We start from the raw sequence: 12,279 nt of genomic DNA, 5'->3' as shown, positions 1-12,279 counted from the left end.
ACAAACACCAAATGCTGGAGAGGGTGTGGAGAAAAGGGAACCCTCTTGCACTGTTGGTGGGAATGTAAATTGATACAACCACTATGGAGAACAGTATGGAGGGTCTTTAAAAAACTAAAAATAAAATTACCATATGATCCAGCGATCCCACTACTGGGTATATACCCAGAGAAAACCATAATTCAAAAAGGCACATGCACTCCAATGTTCATTGCAGCACTATTTACAATAGCCAGGTCATGGAAGCAACCTAAATGTCCATCGACAGATGAATGGATAAAGAAGATGTGGCACATATATACAATGGGTATATTAATGCATACATGTGGAACCTAGAAAAATGGTACAGATGAACTGGTTTGCAGGGCAGAAATTGAGACACAGACGTAGAGAACAAACGTATGCACACCAAGGGGGGAAAGAGACGGGGGGGTGGGGGTGGTGGTGTGATGAATTGGGCAATTGGGATTGACATGTATACACTGATGTGTATAAAATTGATGACTAATAAGAACCTGCTGTATAAAAAAATAAATAAAATTCAAAAATTTAATAAATAAATGAACTGTGGGGGGAAAAAAAAAAGACAGCACATAAAGGCAGTGAGCTGCTGTTCTTTCCAGGCTCGCCCCATCCTGTTCTATTTGTGTGTAGTTATCACCCAGGAAGTTTCCTTAACAGACGCACCTCCCAGCCTGCCACACTGGCTCCATACAGCAGGTGAACCAAGGGATTGCTGAGACAGATCTGAGTCCCAACCCATTGGTGCACAGCCTGGTAAGTTATGTGTGCTGAGGCAAGGTTTCCAGGAAGGAAGGGCCCTAGGGGCCCCTCTACTTATTTGAAAGCACATTTGCACAATAGAAGTCTCAAAGATATATTTTTTAAATTAATAAACTTTATTCTTAGAGAAGTTCTCAGCTCATAGAAAAAATGAGCTGAAAGTACAGAGTTCCCACATACCCCTCCCTGTCCCCACACATGCACAACCTCCCCATCACCAGAGTGGAACATTTATTATAATTGATGAACCTAAATTGACACATCACATTCACCCAAAGCCCATGTTTACATTAGGTTTCTCTCCTTGTGCTGTACTTTCTGTGAGTTTGGACAAATGTATAATGATATGTATCCACCCTTATAGTATTATACAGAATAGTTTCACTGCCCTAAATATCCTCTGTGCTGCTATTCATCCCTCTCTCCCCACAGTCCTTGGCAACCACTGATCTTTTGCTATCTCCTTAGTTTTACCTTTTCCAGAATGTCATAGAGTTGGAATCATAAAGTATGTAACCTTTTCAGATTGGTTTCTTTTACTTAGTAATATGTCTTTAAGGTTTCTCCATGTCTTTTCATGGCTTGATAGCTCACTACTTTTTTGCACTGAATAGTATTCTGTTGTTTGGATGTCCACAGTTTATTTATCTGTTAACCTACTGAGGGACATGTTGGTTGCTTCTGAGTTTTGGCAACTTTCAATAAAGTTTCTGTAAACATTCGTATGCAGGGTTTTGTGTGGACATATATTTTCAGTTCATTTGGGTAAATACCAAGGAACATGAATCCTGGACCATATGGTAAGAGTATGTTTAGTATAGTAAGAAACTGCCAAATTGTCTCCCAAAGTGACTGTGCCCTTTTGCATTCCCACCAGCAGTGAATGAGAGTTCCTGTTCCTCCACATCCTCATCAGCATTTGGTGTTGTCAATGTTTGGGATTTTGGCCATCCTGACCAGTATACTGTGATATCTCATTGTTTTAATTTGCAGTTCTCTAATAACGTGATATTAAACATCTTTTTATATGCTTACTTGCCATCTGTATATCTTGTTTGGTGAGGTGTTTGTTGAGTTGTTTGCCCCATTTTTTAATTGAGTTGTTTGTTTTCTTATTGTTGGCTTTTAAGATTTCTTTGTATATTTTGGATAACAGTCCTTTATCAAATGTATCTTTTGCAAATATTCTCTCCAGTCTGTGGCTGGTCTTCTTTTTCTCTTGACATTGTCCTTTGCAGAGCAGAAGTTTTAAATTTTAATGAAGTCCAGCTTATCAGTTATTTCTTCCAAGGATCATGCCTCTGATGTTGTATCTAAAAAGTCATTGCGAAACCCAAGGTCATCTAGGTTTTCTCATCTAGGTTATCTTCTAGGAGTTTTATATTTAGGTCTGTTATCCATTTTGACTTAATTTTTGTGAAATATGTAAGGTCTGTGTCTAGGTTCGTTATTCTGCGTTTGGATGTTCAGTTGTTCGAGCACCATTTGTTGAAAAGTCTATCTTTGCTCCATTGTATTGCCTTTGCCTCTTTGTCAAAGATCAATTGACTTTGTTTATGTGGGTCTATTTCTGGACTCTCTATTCTGTTCCATTGATCTATTTGTCTGTTTTTTTGGCCAATGCCACACTGTCTTGATTATTGTAGGTTTATAGTAAGTAAGTTTTGAAGTCAAGTAGTGTCAGTTCTCCTTCAATACTGGGTTTGCTATTCTGGGTCTTTTACTTCTCCATGTAAAGTTTAGAATTAGTTTGTCAATATCGACAAATAAGTTGCTGGGATTTTGATTAGGACTGCATCAATCAAGTAGGGAAGAACTGACGTCTTGACAATATTGAGCCTTTCCATCTGTGAACATGGAATATCTCCATTTATTTAGTTGTTTAATTTTTTTCATCAGTTTTGTAGTTTTTCTTATTTTGATCTTGTACATATTTTATTAGATTTATACCTAAGTATTTCATTATTTTTGTTAATGTAAATGGTATTGTGTTTTTAATTTCAAATTCCACTTGTTCATTGTTGGTTATAGGAAAGGGCACATATCCAGTTGATTGATGATGCTGTTGAGTTCAGCTATTTTCTTACTAATTTTCTGTCTGCAGGATCTGTCCCTTTCTAACAGAGGAGTATTAAAGTCTCTAACTATTATAGTAGATTCATCAATGGATTCATTGTCCATGCAATTCTTTTTTTGCCTCATGTATTTTGATGCTCTGTTGTTAGGCACATACACATTAAGATTGTTAAGTCTTCTTGGTGTATTGACCCCTTTATCATTATATAATGCCCCTCTTTATGCCTGATAACTTTCCTGGATCTGAAGTCTGCTCTAAGTGAAATATACTTTTTTTTTTATTCGTGTTAGTATGGTATATCTTTCTTCATCCCTTTACTTCTAATCTATATATTTATTTATATTTAAAATGGGTTTCTTATAGACAAAGTATTTTGGATCTTGTTTTTGGATTTACTCTGACAATCTCTGTCTTTTAATTGGCATATTTAGACCTTTCATGTTTAAAGTGATTATTGATATAGTTGGATTAATATCTACCATATTTGTTCTGTTTTCTATTTGTTGGCCTGTTCTTTGTTCCTATTTTTTAAAATATTTATTTATTTTTAATTTATTTTTATTTTTTGGCTGTGTCGGGTCTTAGTTGCAGCACGCGGACTCTTTGTTGTGGCGCGTGGGCTCAGTGGTTGCGGCACGTGGGCTTAGTCCCGTGACATGTGGGATCCTAGTTCCCTGACCAGGGATCGAACCCACGCCCCCTGCACCGGAGGTGGATTCTTAACCACTGGACCACCAGGGAAGTCCTCTTTTTTCCTACTTTTGTCTTCGAAACTTTTTCTGCCTTTTGTGGTTTTAATTGAGCATTTTATGTGATTTTATTCTCTCTCCTTTCTTAGCATATCAATCATACTTCTTTTTGTACTTTTTGTACTTTTTTTAGTGGTTGCCCTAGAGTTTAAAATATACATTTACAACTAATCTAAGTCTACTTTCAAATATTACTATACCACTTCACGGGTAATGCAAATACTTTATAATAATAAAATATTCCTAATTCCATCCTCCTGTCTTTTGTATCATTGCCATCATTCATTTCATTTCACTTGTGTATGTGTGTATATGTATATACACACACATTGCTACTATTATTTTGAACAAACTGCTATCTGTTAGATCAATTAAGAATAAAAAAAAACAAATTTTTTTATTTTACTTTCACTGATTCATTCTTTGATGCGCTTCCTTTCTTTATGTAGATCCAAGTTTCTGACCTGTATCATTTTCCTTCCCTCTAAAGAACTTCTTTTAGCATTTCTTCACAGCAGATGTACTGGCAACAAATTCCCTCAGTTTTCGTTTGTCTGAGAAAGCCTTCATTTCTCCTTCACTTTTGAGGGATAATTTTGCAGAGTACAGGATTCCAGGTTGGCAGGGTTTTTTCCCTTAACACTTTAAATATTTCACTTCATTTTCCTCTTGCTTGCATGGTTTCTGAGAAGTCGGATGTAATTCTTATCTTTGCTCTTTTATAGGTAAGGTATTTTTTTCCCCCTCTGGCTTCTTTCAAGATTTTTGTTTCTTTTTTTATTTTGTCTCTGTTTAAATATTTATTTAGGCTGCACCAGCTCTTAGTTGCAGCACGTGGGATCTTCGTTGCCGCATGTGGGATCTTTAATTGTGGTATGCGGGATCTTTTACTTTCAGCATGCGGACTTCTTAGTTGCAGCATGTGTGCGGGATCTAGTTCCCCAACCAGGGATTGAACCCGGGCCCCCTGCATTGGGAGCACAGAGTCTTACCCACTGGACCACCAGGAAAGTCCCTAAAGATTTTTATCTTTGATTTTCTAAAGTTTGAATATGAAATGCCTAGGTGTAGTTTTGGGGGTTTTGTTTTTGTTTTTGTTCTTTGCATATATCCTACTTGGTGTTATCTGAGTTTCCTGGATCTGTGTTTTGGTGTGTGACATTAATTTGGGAAATTTTCCAGTCGTTTTTGCTTCAAATATTCCTTCTGTTCTTTTCTCTCTTTCTTCTACTTCTGGTATTCCTATTATGCATATGCATATTCCTATTATACACTTCTGGTATTCCTATTATGCATATATTATGCATATGTTACACTTTTTAATAGTTGTCCCATAGTTCTTGGATATTCTGTTCTGTTTTGGGGGGTTTTTTTTTAGTCTTTTTTTTTCTCTTTGCTTTTTGTTTTGGAAGTTTCTATTGTCATTTCCTTAAACTCAGAGATTCTTTCCTCAGCCGTGTCTAGTCAACTAATGAGCCCATCAAAGGCATCATTCCGTTTTGTTACAGTGTTTTTGATCTCTAGCATTTTTTTCAAAGATTTTTTTTGATGTGGACCATTTTTAAAGTCTCTTGAATTTGCTACAATATTGCTTCTGTTTTATGTTTTTGTTTTTTTGGCCACGAGGCATTTGGGATCTTAACTTCCCAACCAGGGATCGAACTGCACCCCCTGCATTGAAAGGCGAAGTCTTAACCACTGGACCGCCAGGGAAATCCCCTCTAGCATTTGTTTTGAACCCTTTCTTAGAATATTCATCTCTCTGTTTACATTATCCTTCTGTTCTTGTATGTTTTCTGCTTTTTCTGTGAAAGCCCTTAGAATATTAATCATAATTTTAAAAAATTCCTGGTCTGATAAGTCCAACATTTCTGCCATGTCTGACTCTGGTTCTGATGCTTGTTTACGCTCTTCAGACTGTGCCTTTTGCCTTTTAGTATGCCTTGTAATTTTTTGTTGAAAGGTAGATATGATGTACTGGGTAAAAGGAACTGCAGTAAATAGGCCTTCGGTGATGTGGTGGTAGGCGTGAGGGTTGGGGGGGAGTGTTCTGTAGTCCTATGGTTGGGTCTCAGTCTTTTGATGAACCTTCAGTACCTGTGGACTGGACTTCACCATTGCTTCTCAGTTTTTTTTCCCCAGCTTGGGTGGGACAAGATAGCTGAACGGTGCTAGAATTGGGTATTTCCCCTCCCCCAGGTGGGTTAGGCTCTGGTAAATTATTGTCTCCTGAGGGAAGACAAAATGCTATATGGAATATTTAAGAATGGTTACGTTTCCTCTGCACTTCCATGTGGGGTCATCAGCTGGAGCAGAACAGCAGTGGCTCTCTTTATCAGAGCGTGAGGTCTCCAGGTCGCCACAGTCCCCACCACTCCCTGATGCTCCTGATATGGAGGCAAACTGTTGGTTGCCTTATGGTCTTACACTCGGCTGGCTTCACTCATTTATGTTACTGACTATGTCTCCAAACACAATGAGAGAGACTCAGACTAGATGAGAACCCAAGTCATATGTTGGCAGTGCAGTTCTGTAGATTGGGAGGACCTTCTCTGTGGGTTCTCACTTGGCCTGATCTTCAGTCCACCATGCTCCCTGGCCCTCCTTCTCTCCCATCCCTTCTCTGTGCTTCTTCGGTCTGTCTTAACCCTGCTCCTTTACTTCCTGCCAGTTCACTCCACCTAAACCTCCTCACCCCTTCCTACCTGGCGTCTTGCTCTCCACCAAGTTCCTCTGGCCCGGGGTCCTGAACCTGGTGATTTGCCTCCACAGTTTTTAGCTTTACCCTCACCTCGGCTTTTCCAGTACTGACTTTTGGGCCAGTTTAGCTCTTGAGTCAACAATCTTTTTCTTTTATTAAAACAAATTTAAATAGCAAGGTAATGCATGCTTATTCTAAAGTATTCCGGTATCTACAAGTATGTAAGTAAACAGTGAAAGTCACTTTCCCTCCCAGCCCTAGATCCCTCCCTAGAAGTAACCATTGCTAGTTGTGTGGTGTGTATCCTTCCAGAACTTTTAAAAAATACATTAGAAATATACAATATAGACATTTAGGGTTATTGTTTTCTTTTAGGGTTACTGTATCCTTCCAGAACTTTTAAAAAATACATTAGAAATATACAATATAGACATTTAGGGTTATTGTTTTCTTTTTTAATGTAATCAGGATCATACCATGAATATTGTTTTGGAAGCTGCTTTCATTTTTTTCTTATTTATTCTTTTATTTATTTATTTATCTATTTATTTTTAGCATAAATACCTCTTGGAGGTTTTTCAAAGTCAGTGCTGTTGACTGATCCCATTCTTTTCGTAGCTGCATAATATTCGAAAAGTTGGATATGGCATAATTAATTTAACTCTTCTCTATCGATAAGTATTTCAGTGCTATTTTCATCATAGTGAACATGTGAATATTTTTATCATGTATCTTGGGACTCATTTGCAAATATTTCTGCAAGCTAGAGCCCTAGAAGTGAAATTTAAAATTTTGGTAAATACAGTCAAGTTGCTTTTCACAGAAGTAAAGGCATTCTTCACTGAAGTGGAAAGGACACCATGAGCTTCTGTTTCCCCTACCCCACTGTCGAACACATTCTAGAATTGAGTTGTAAATAAAAGCAAAATAGACACACAAACTATTTGGAATGATTCCTTGTGAAAAGCCTTCTATCTCTGTATGTGTGCATGAGGCTATAGCACCAGAGGCACAAAATAAGACTGTCAGAGTTTCAATTCCTGCTGCTTTACTGTTTTCTCACACTGTGACATTAGGTAAATTATTTAAACTTTATGAGTCTCAGTTTCCTGAGACTGTAAAATAGTGATAACATTAATAATATATCTACCTCACAGATGTATTATCTCTGAAAGAACTGGATGAGTTAAGACTCCTGAAAACCCTTAGATCAGTGCCTGGCCCACAAGAAGGACATTATATGTGTATAAATGTGTAGGGGAGAAGTCTGGAAGGGTGCATATCAGATGGAGTCAGTTCTGGAAAGGGACTGGGATGGAAGGGGGTAAACTGTTTTCACTCTGACTACTTCTGTAATGTTTGGGTATTTTACAACAAGAATGTATTTATATGTCAGTTCTGTGGGTTTTTTAACGATAACTTTAGAACCAGGAAAATGAATGAGATTGTCCTGCCAGTAGCAGGATCTGGTGGCTTTTCAAGGCTGCCCAGCATCGGCCCAGCTCCTCAGTGTTCCTCATTGCCACTCAGAACCAGGACAGCGCTGGCAGGAACAATCGTGGATCCTCACGTGACCTGGAGGAAGCATCCTTCCTGCTTCTCTGCGCAGGCAGCTAGTCAGATGTGGCAGATGCTGACTGCCTGTTGCCACCGGAGCCCACCCCTGGGCTACCCTGCCCAACCTCTGCTGGCTGCAGTGTGCCCTGCCCTTTATACATCACGCCGGGACTGCAGGGCTGCTTCTCCCACGTCAGCACCTATAGCCACGTTCCACGCTGCCCTACCAGATGGCACCTAGCACGTTCCTGGTGCATAAGAAGTGCTTAATAGCTGTACTAGCAAATGAGTGAGCCGCCTCCTTCTGAGACCCAGACACCCCCCGCCGACTTCCCCCACAGCCCTGTCCTATTTCTGTTCCTTCTCCCATGCCCTAAATGTGGGTTACCCCCAGACTTTTGCCGTGAATTTGCCTAGCTCTTCTTTCCAGTCTCCTTCCTTTGGGAGCTTGTTCACCCACCGTCACAGCTTCATCATTCACGCCAGCAGTAGGTGTGTTCCTTCCTCTCCCGATAGGCCACTGCCTCTGGAAAGGCCTTCCCTGCACCCTCACCCCAAGACCAGTGTAGGTGCCCCTTCGGGGCGCCCTTCTGGCATCCTGTCCCTCCCCACAGCAGCACCGATCACCTCGTAATCACCGGCTTCTCCCTGCTAGTCTCTGAGCCCTCGGAGGGCAGAGACGGGCTTCACTGCTCACAGCTGCATCTTCTCTTGGACACCGGCCCGGCACCTGGCTTTTAGTAGGTGCCCAGGGAAGATTTGTGGAATGAATGATATGTTTGCAAATTCTAGCTTCTCACCTGTATTTCAGTCTCATATTCCCAGCTACCTAGAGCAGTGATACCTAAACCTAGCTGATCATCAGACTCTCCTGGGAGCTTTTTAAAGACTAAAAGTGAAAAGAGCCAGGCACAGGCCTGTGAGCTGTGTACGCTCTCATCTGAATAGGTACAGAATATCTCTAGAAAGCTGTGCAAGGAACGAAGGGTCTTGGGTAAGCAGTAGGAAGGAGACTTTTCACCGTATCTGATTCTGTACCATGTAAAATATTTATTGTTTTCTAAATTTAAAGAGAGAACAACTCAGGGGCCACAATAAATTAACAGTTCAGAACCCGATAAGGAATGATGTTTATTCCTTGGATTGGATGTTTATTCCCGATTCTAATGAATCTGTATATCTGAATACTTCCGCAGCGAGGCTGGTCATCGGCCAGGTTTGGGAGCTGCCTTCCCAGGGAACAGCCCCACCCGTAGGTCCTTCTGTCGTCTCAAATGCAAACTCAGGTCTCATCATTCTTGCCCCAAAACTTGCTTCTCCTCCAGCGTTCAACTGTCTTTTTCTGTTCTTTCTCTGTGCAAATCTTGTCCATCCTTCCGGGCCCTGACAATATCAGCTACAGTGACATCCTGGCAGGTATCAAAGACATGGCTGTATTGACACACACGCATCCGATTCATTCATCCATCATGCCTTCTCTAGTGTACTTAATTGGAGGGACAGTGTTGATGCATAGGCTTAGCAGTGTGACCCCTTCCCTGACATGCACACACACACCTGTGCACATTCCAGTACCTTTAGCTCATCGTGCAGGCCGGGGCTGCCAGTTCAGGAGAAAGGTGGGGGAAGGCTGGAGGGGCATTTCCCGGTTTATCAAGCTAAGGAGAGATGCCTCAGCCCTCGTATTCCCAACACTCGTGCGCCGCCACTTCCGGCCAGTCCTCTGTGACTGCTCCAGCCCATACCGATCTTACTCCTTTGAATCCTAAACATAGCAGTTTAGGACTTAATTGTTCCACGTATGTTGATTTGGTTCTCTGAATAGACTGTAAATTCCTTGAGGGTGGTGAAGACATAATCATACTTCAACTTTGTTACCCAAGCTCGACGCTGGGCTGGTTGACAATCAGTACAACTTGCTGGGTCACTGACATTCATTTTCCTTTCCTCCCTTTTTGGCAGGACTGGGGGGAAGAGGAGTCAGAGATCAAGAGAAATCTCTTGAGAGGTCAGGGGTATGATGATTAATAATAATAATAGTTACCCTTTATTGAGCAGCTCCTATCTGAAAGCCTCTGTGCTAGTGTTTTAAAGTGTATTAAATTCTTTATATCTTATCCTTATAAGAGCACTGGGAGGCAGGTATTATTATCCCCCTTTACAGAGGTCAAACAATAGGTTGTAAGCCGTGGAGCCATGATCGTAACCCTATTCCCAATCCTGTACTCCTCAGGAGCGTAGCCAGGAGGGGGGGCAGGTGAGAGAGCGTGGGGGTGGGGGACATATCGGTGGTGACACTCAGGGGGATGAGGTCAGTGACACAGATGGTCACCAAGGCCCTACCACCTAGTGGGAGACAGCAAGGCCCTGCCACGAACTTTGTTCCAGGACTTTTGCACACCAGCAGGAGAAATGGCCTACTCCCTGACCCCTTCCCTCCTCTAAGATTTGCACTAACCCCTAAAACCCCATTTCTTTTTTGGCTTTTGAAGGCAATTGAGAAGTATGAGATGGAGAAGAAAGCTTTAAAAGGAGAGAGAAGTCGCGGCGGCTTGGGAGACAGAGGCAAAACTCCTTTCTCATAGCCTTGATGGTGTTTTTGTGGGGTTTGGTTTTTAGTATCTAAAATGTAATTGAGTAGGAGTCTGGAGTTTCAGATGAGGATATTTTTAACCTCTTCTGAAAGAGCCTTTAATCTGACTTCTTGGCATTGGGCAAGGAAGGAGGGAGGGACAACACCATTTCCAGACGACCTGTATGGGACACACTGCACCAGGTGCTTTCATACGTATCCCCCTGTTAAAGGTTCCTAATGCCCCCTACCTGTGAGGCGGGTGCCGTAGAAAGTGTTTATAGATGAGAGAATAGGCCTGGGGGGTAAGGGAACAACTTGCCGAAAGCCACACAGCTTGTCTGTGGCAGGTCCTGGATTCTCCCCAGCCTGACTTCAAAGCCCACGTTTTATCTACTCGTCCTGGCTGCTTCTCTGGCTCAAGCAGTCTAATCAAATGAGGGGAATCTTAGTAAGTCAGCAACCCAGGTGGGATCTAGGGAGACTAATAGTGTGCGTGTCATCTGACTGCTCAGGTTGAATGAAAAATCACAGGTATGGTTACCACACAGCAGTGGACAGACCCCGTAGTTACTCACATCCTATTTCTCTTCTTCCATACTTCTGCAGAAAAGAGTGAAAGAAAATCTCAGTGTATTTGCAAAGGCTCAGAATCCAGGAATGTCAAATCTTTCATTATCAAAAGGGTAAGGGATCTATTGCTAGGTCCGTTTCTGCTGGGCATGGACTAGATTTTATTGCCAGGGAGGGGATACTTGGCACCTGGATGGTGATTACGCAGGAAAATGGCAGAGTTCCCTTTTTAGAGAATCTTTAAGTATTTTAATAATGCTGGAATTTCTCATAAAGCCTCAAAAAGGTCGAATGAGGAGTGTTCTAGAGGTCATTTGTCTGTTTATTTTTAGAACTCAGAAGATGTTTGCCCTTAGAAACAATGAGTTCAGATTCAGTTCACACAGCCACCGTGCTGCGCTGCCCCGCGGGGCCCATCCCCACAGCAGTGCTGGTTTTGTCGGTCACTGCAGGTAGCCCGGGACGCTGGCAGTCGGGAACAGTCAGAGGATGTGTCCAGCATCAGGCAGCTTTTCGGTGGCGGAGCCCTGCTTCCCTCTCAGATCCTCGGACCTGCGGCCAGGCTCTCTCTGCTGCCTCTGCAACCACAGCCTGGCCCCGCCGTACAGCCGCCCGCCCCAGTTAAGATCCTCCTAAGCTGGCTCTCTAACTACCCAGCTTATGTGTGTTCAAACCTTGAAATGCTGGGGAACACGTTATCCTTTTTTCACTTTTTAGCCACACAGCATAAAGCCCGATGTTTGACGGTCTGCAATGAAACTGTCATACTACCCATGTTGGTGGCTGAGCACATTTAAATGTCCTGTCCAAGGCAGGACAGCTAGCAAATGGGGGGGAGCTGACATCTGACTCAGAGTCAAAGCAGTTAATCACTGAGTTCTTCCATTGTCAAGGCCTTAGCCCAGTTAGAGAGGCACTCAGTCCCTCAGAATGTTTCCAGTAGGTGCCTTTGGGTGGTGGTAATAGGTTTCCTCTTTCTACTTTTCTGTAGTGTTACATTTTTTATAGTCATTTTTTATTCTAAAAATCCATTTAATGTATATGTTAAGAACCATAGGGATAGTTGTATCCTTTGATCTAATAGTGCCATTTTGAGAAATTCATACTAAATAAATAACCCCAAAGAGGTGAACCGTATGCTCCAAGTTACTAATAAATAATATTAATTTGAAGTGATCGGTGAGTAGTTAAATTAAAGCAATCTGGGGCTTCCCTGGTGGTGCAGTGGTTGAGAATCCGCCTGCCGATGCAGGGGACACGGGTTCGT

At 41.8% G+C, this 12,279-nt stretch overlaps 1 protein-coding gene across 1 annotated transcript in view; it reads left to right on the top strand.

Annotated features, from left to right (window-relative positions):
• FAM227A (family with sequence similarity 227 member A) overlaps positions 1–12,279 on the top strand; it is a 109,330-nt gene that overhangs the window by 10,535 nt on the left and 86,516 nt on the right. Inside the window, exons 3-5 of the mRNA XM_024127137.3 lie at positions 695–777; positions 10,360–10,432; positions 11,049–11,125. Coding sequence (XP_023982905.3) covers positions 695–777; positions 10,360–10,432; positions 11,049–11,125 — 233 coding nt within the window. The remainder of the gene's footprint in view (positions 1–694; positions 778–10,359; positions 10,433–11,048; positions 11,126–12,279) is intronic.

The sequence above is a fragment of the Physeter macrocephalus genome, chromosome 6 (genome assembly GCF_002837175.3).
Source record: "Physeter macrocephalus isolate SW-GA chromosome 6, ASM283717v5, whole genome shotgun sequence".
Taxonomy (NCBI): domain Eukaryota; kingdom Metazoa; phylum Chordata; class Mammalia; order Artiodactyla; family Physeteridae; genus Physeter; species Physeter macrocephalus.
The sequence above is the reverse complement of the archived record's forward strand: the minus strand, read 5'-3'. Positions and strand labels throughout refer to the sequence as shown.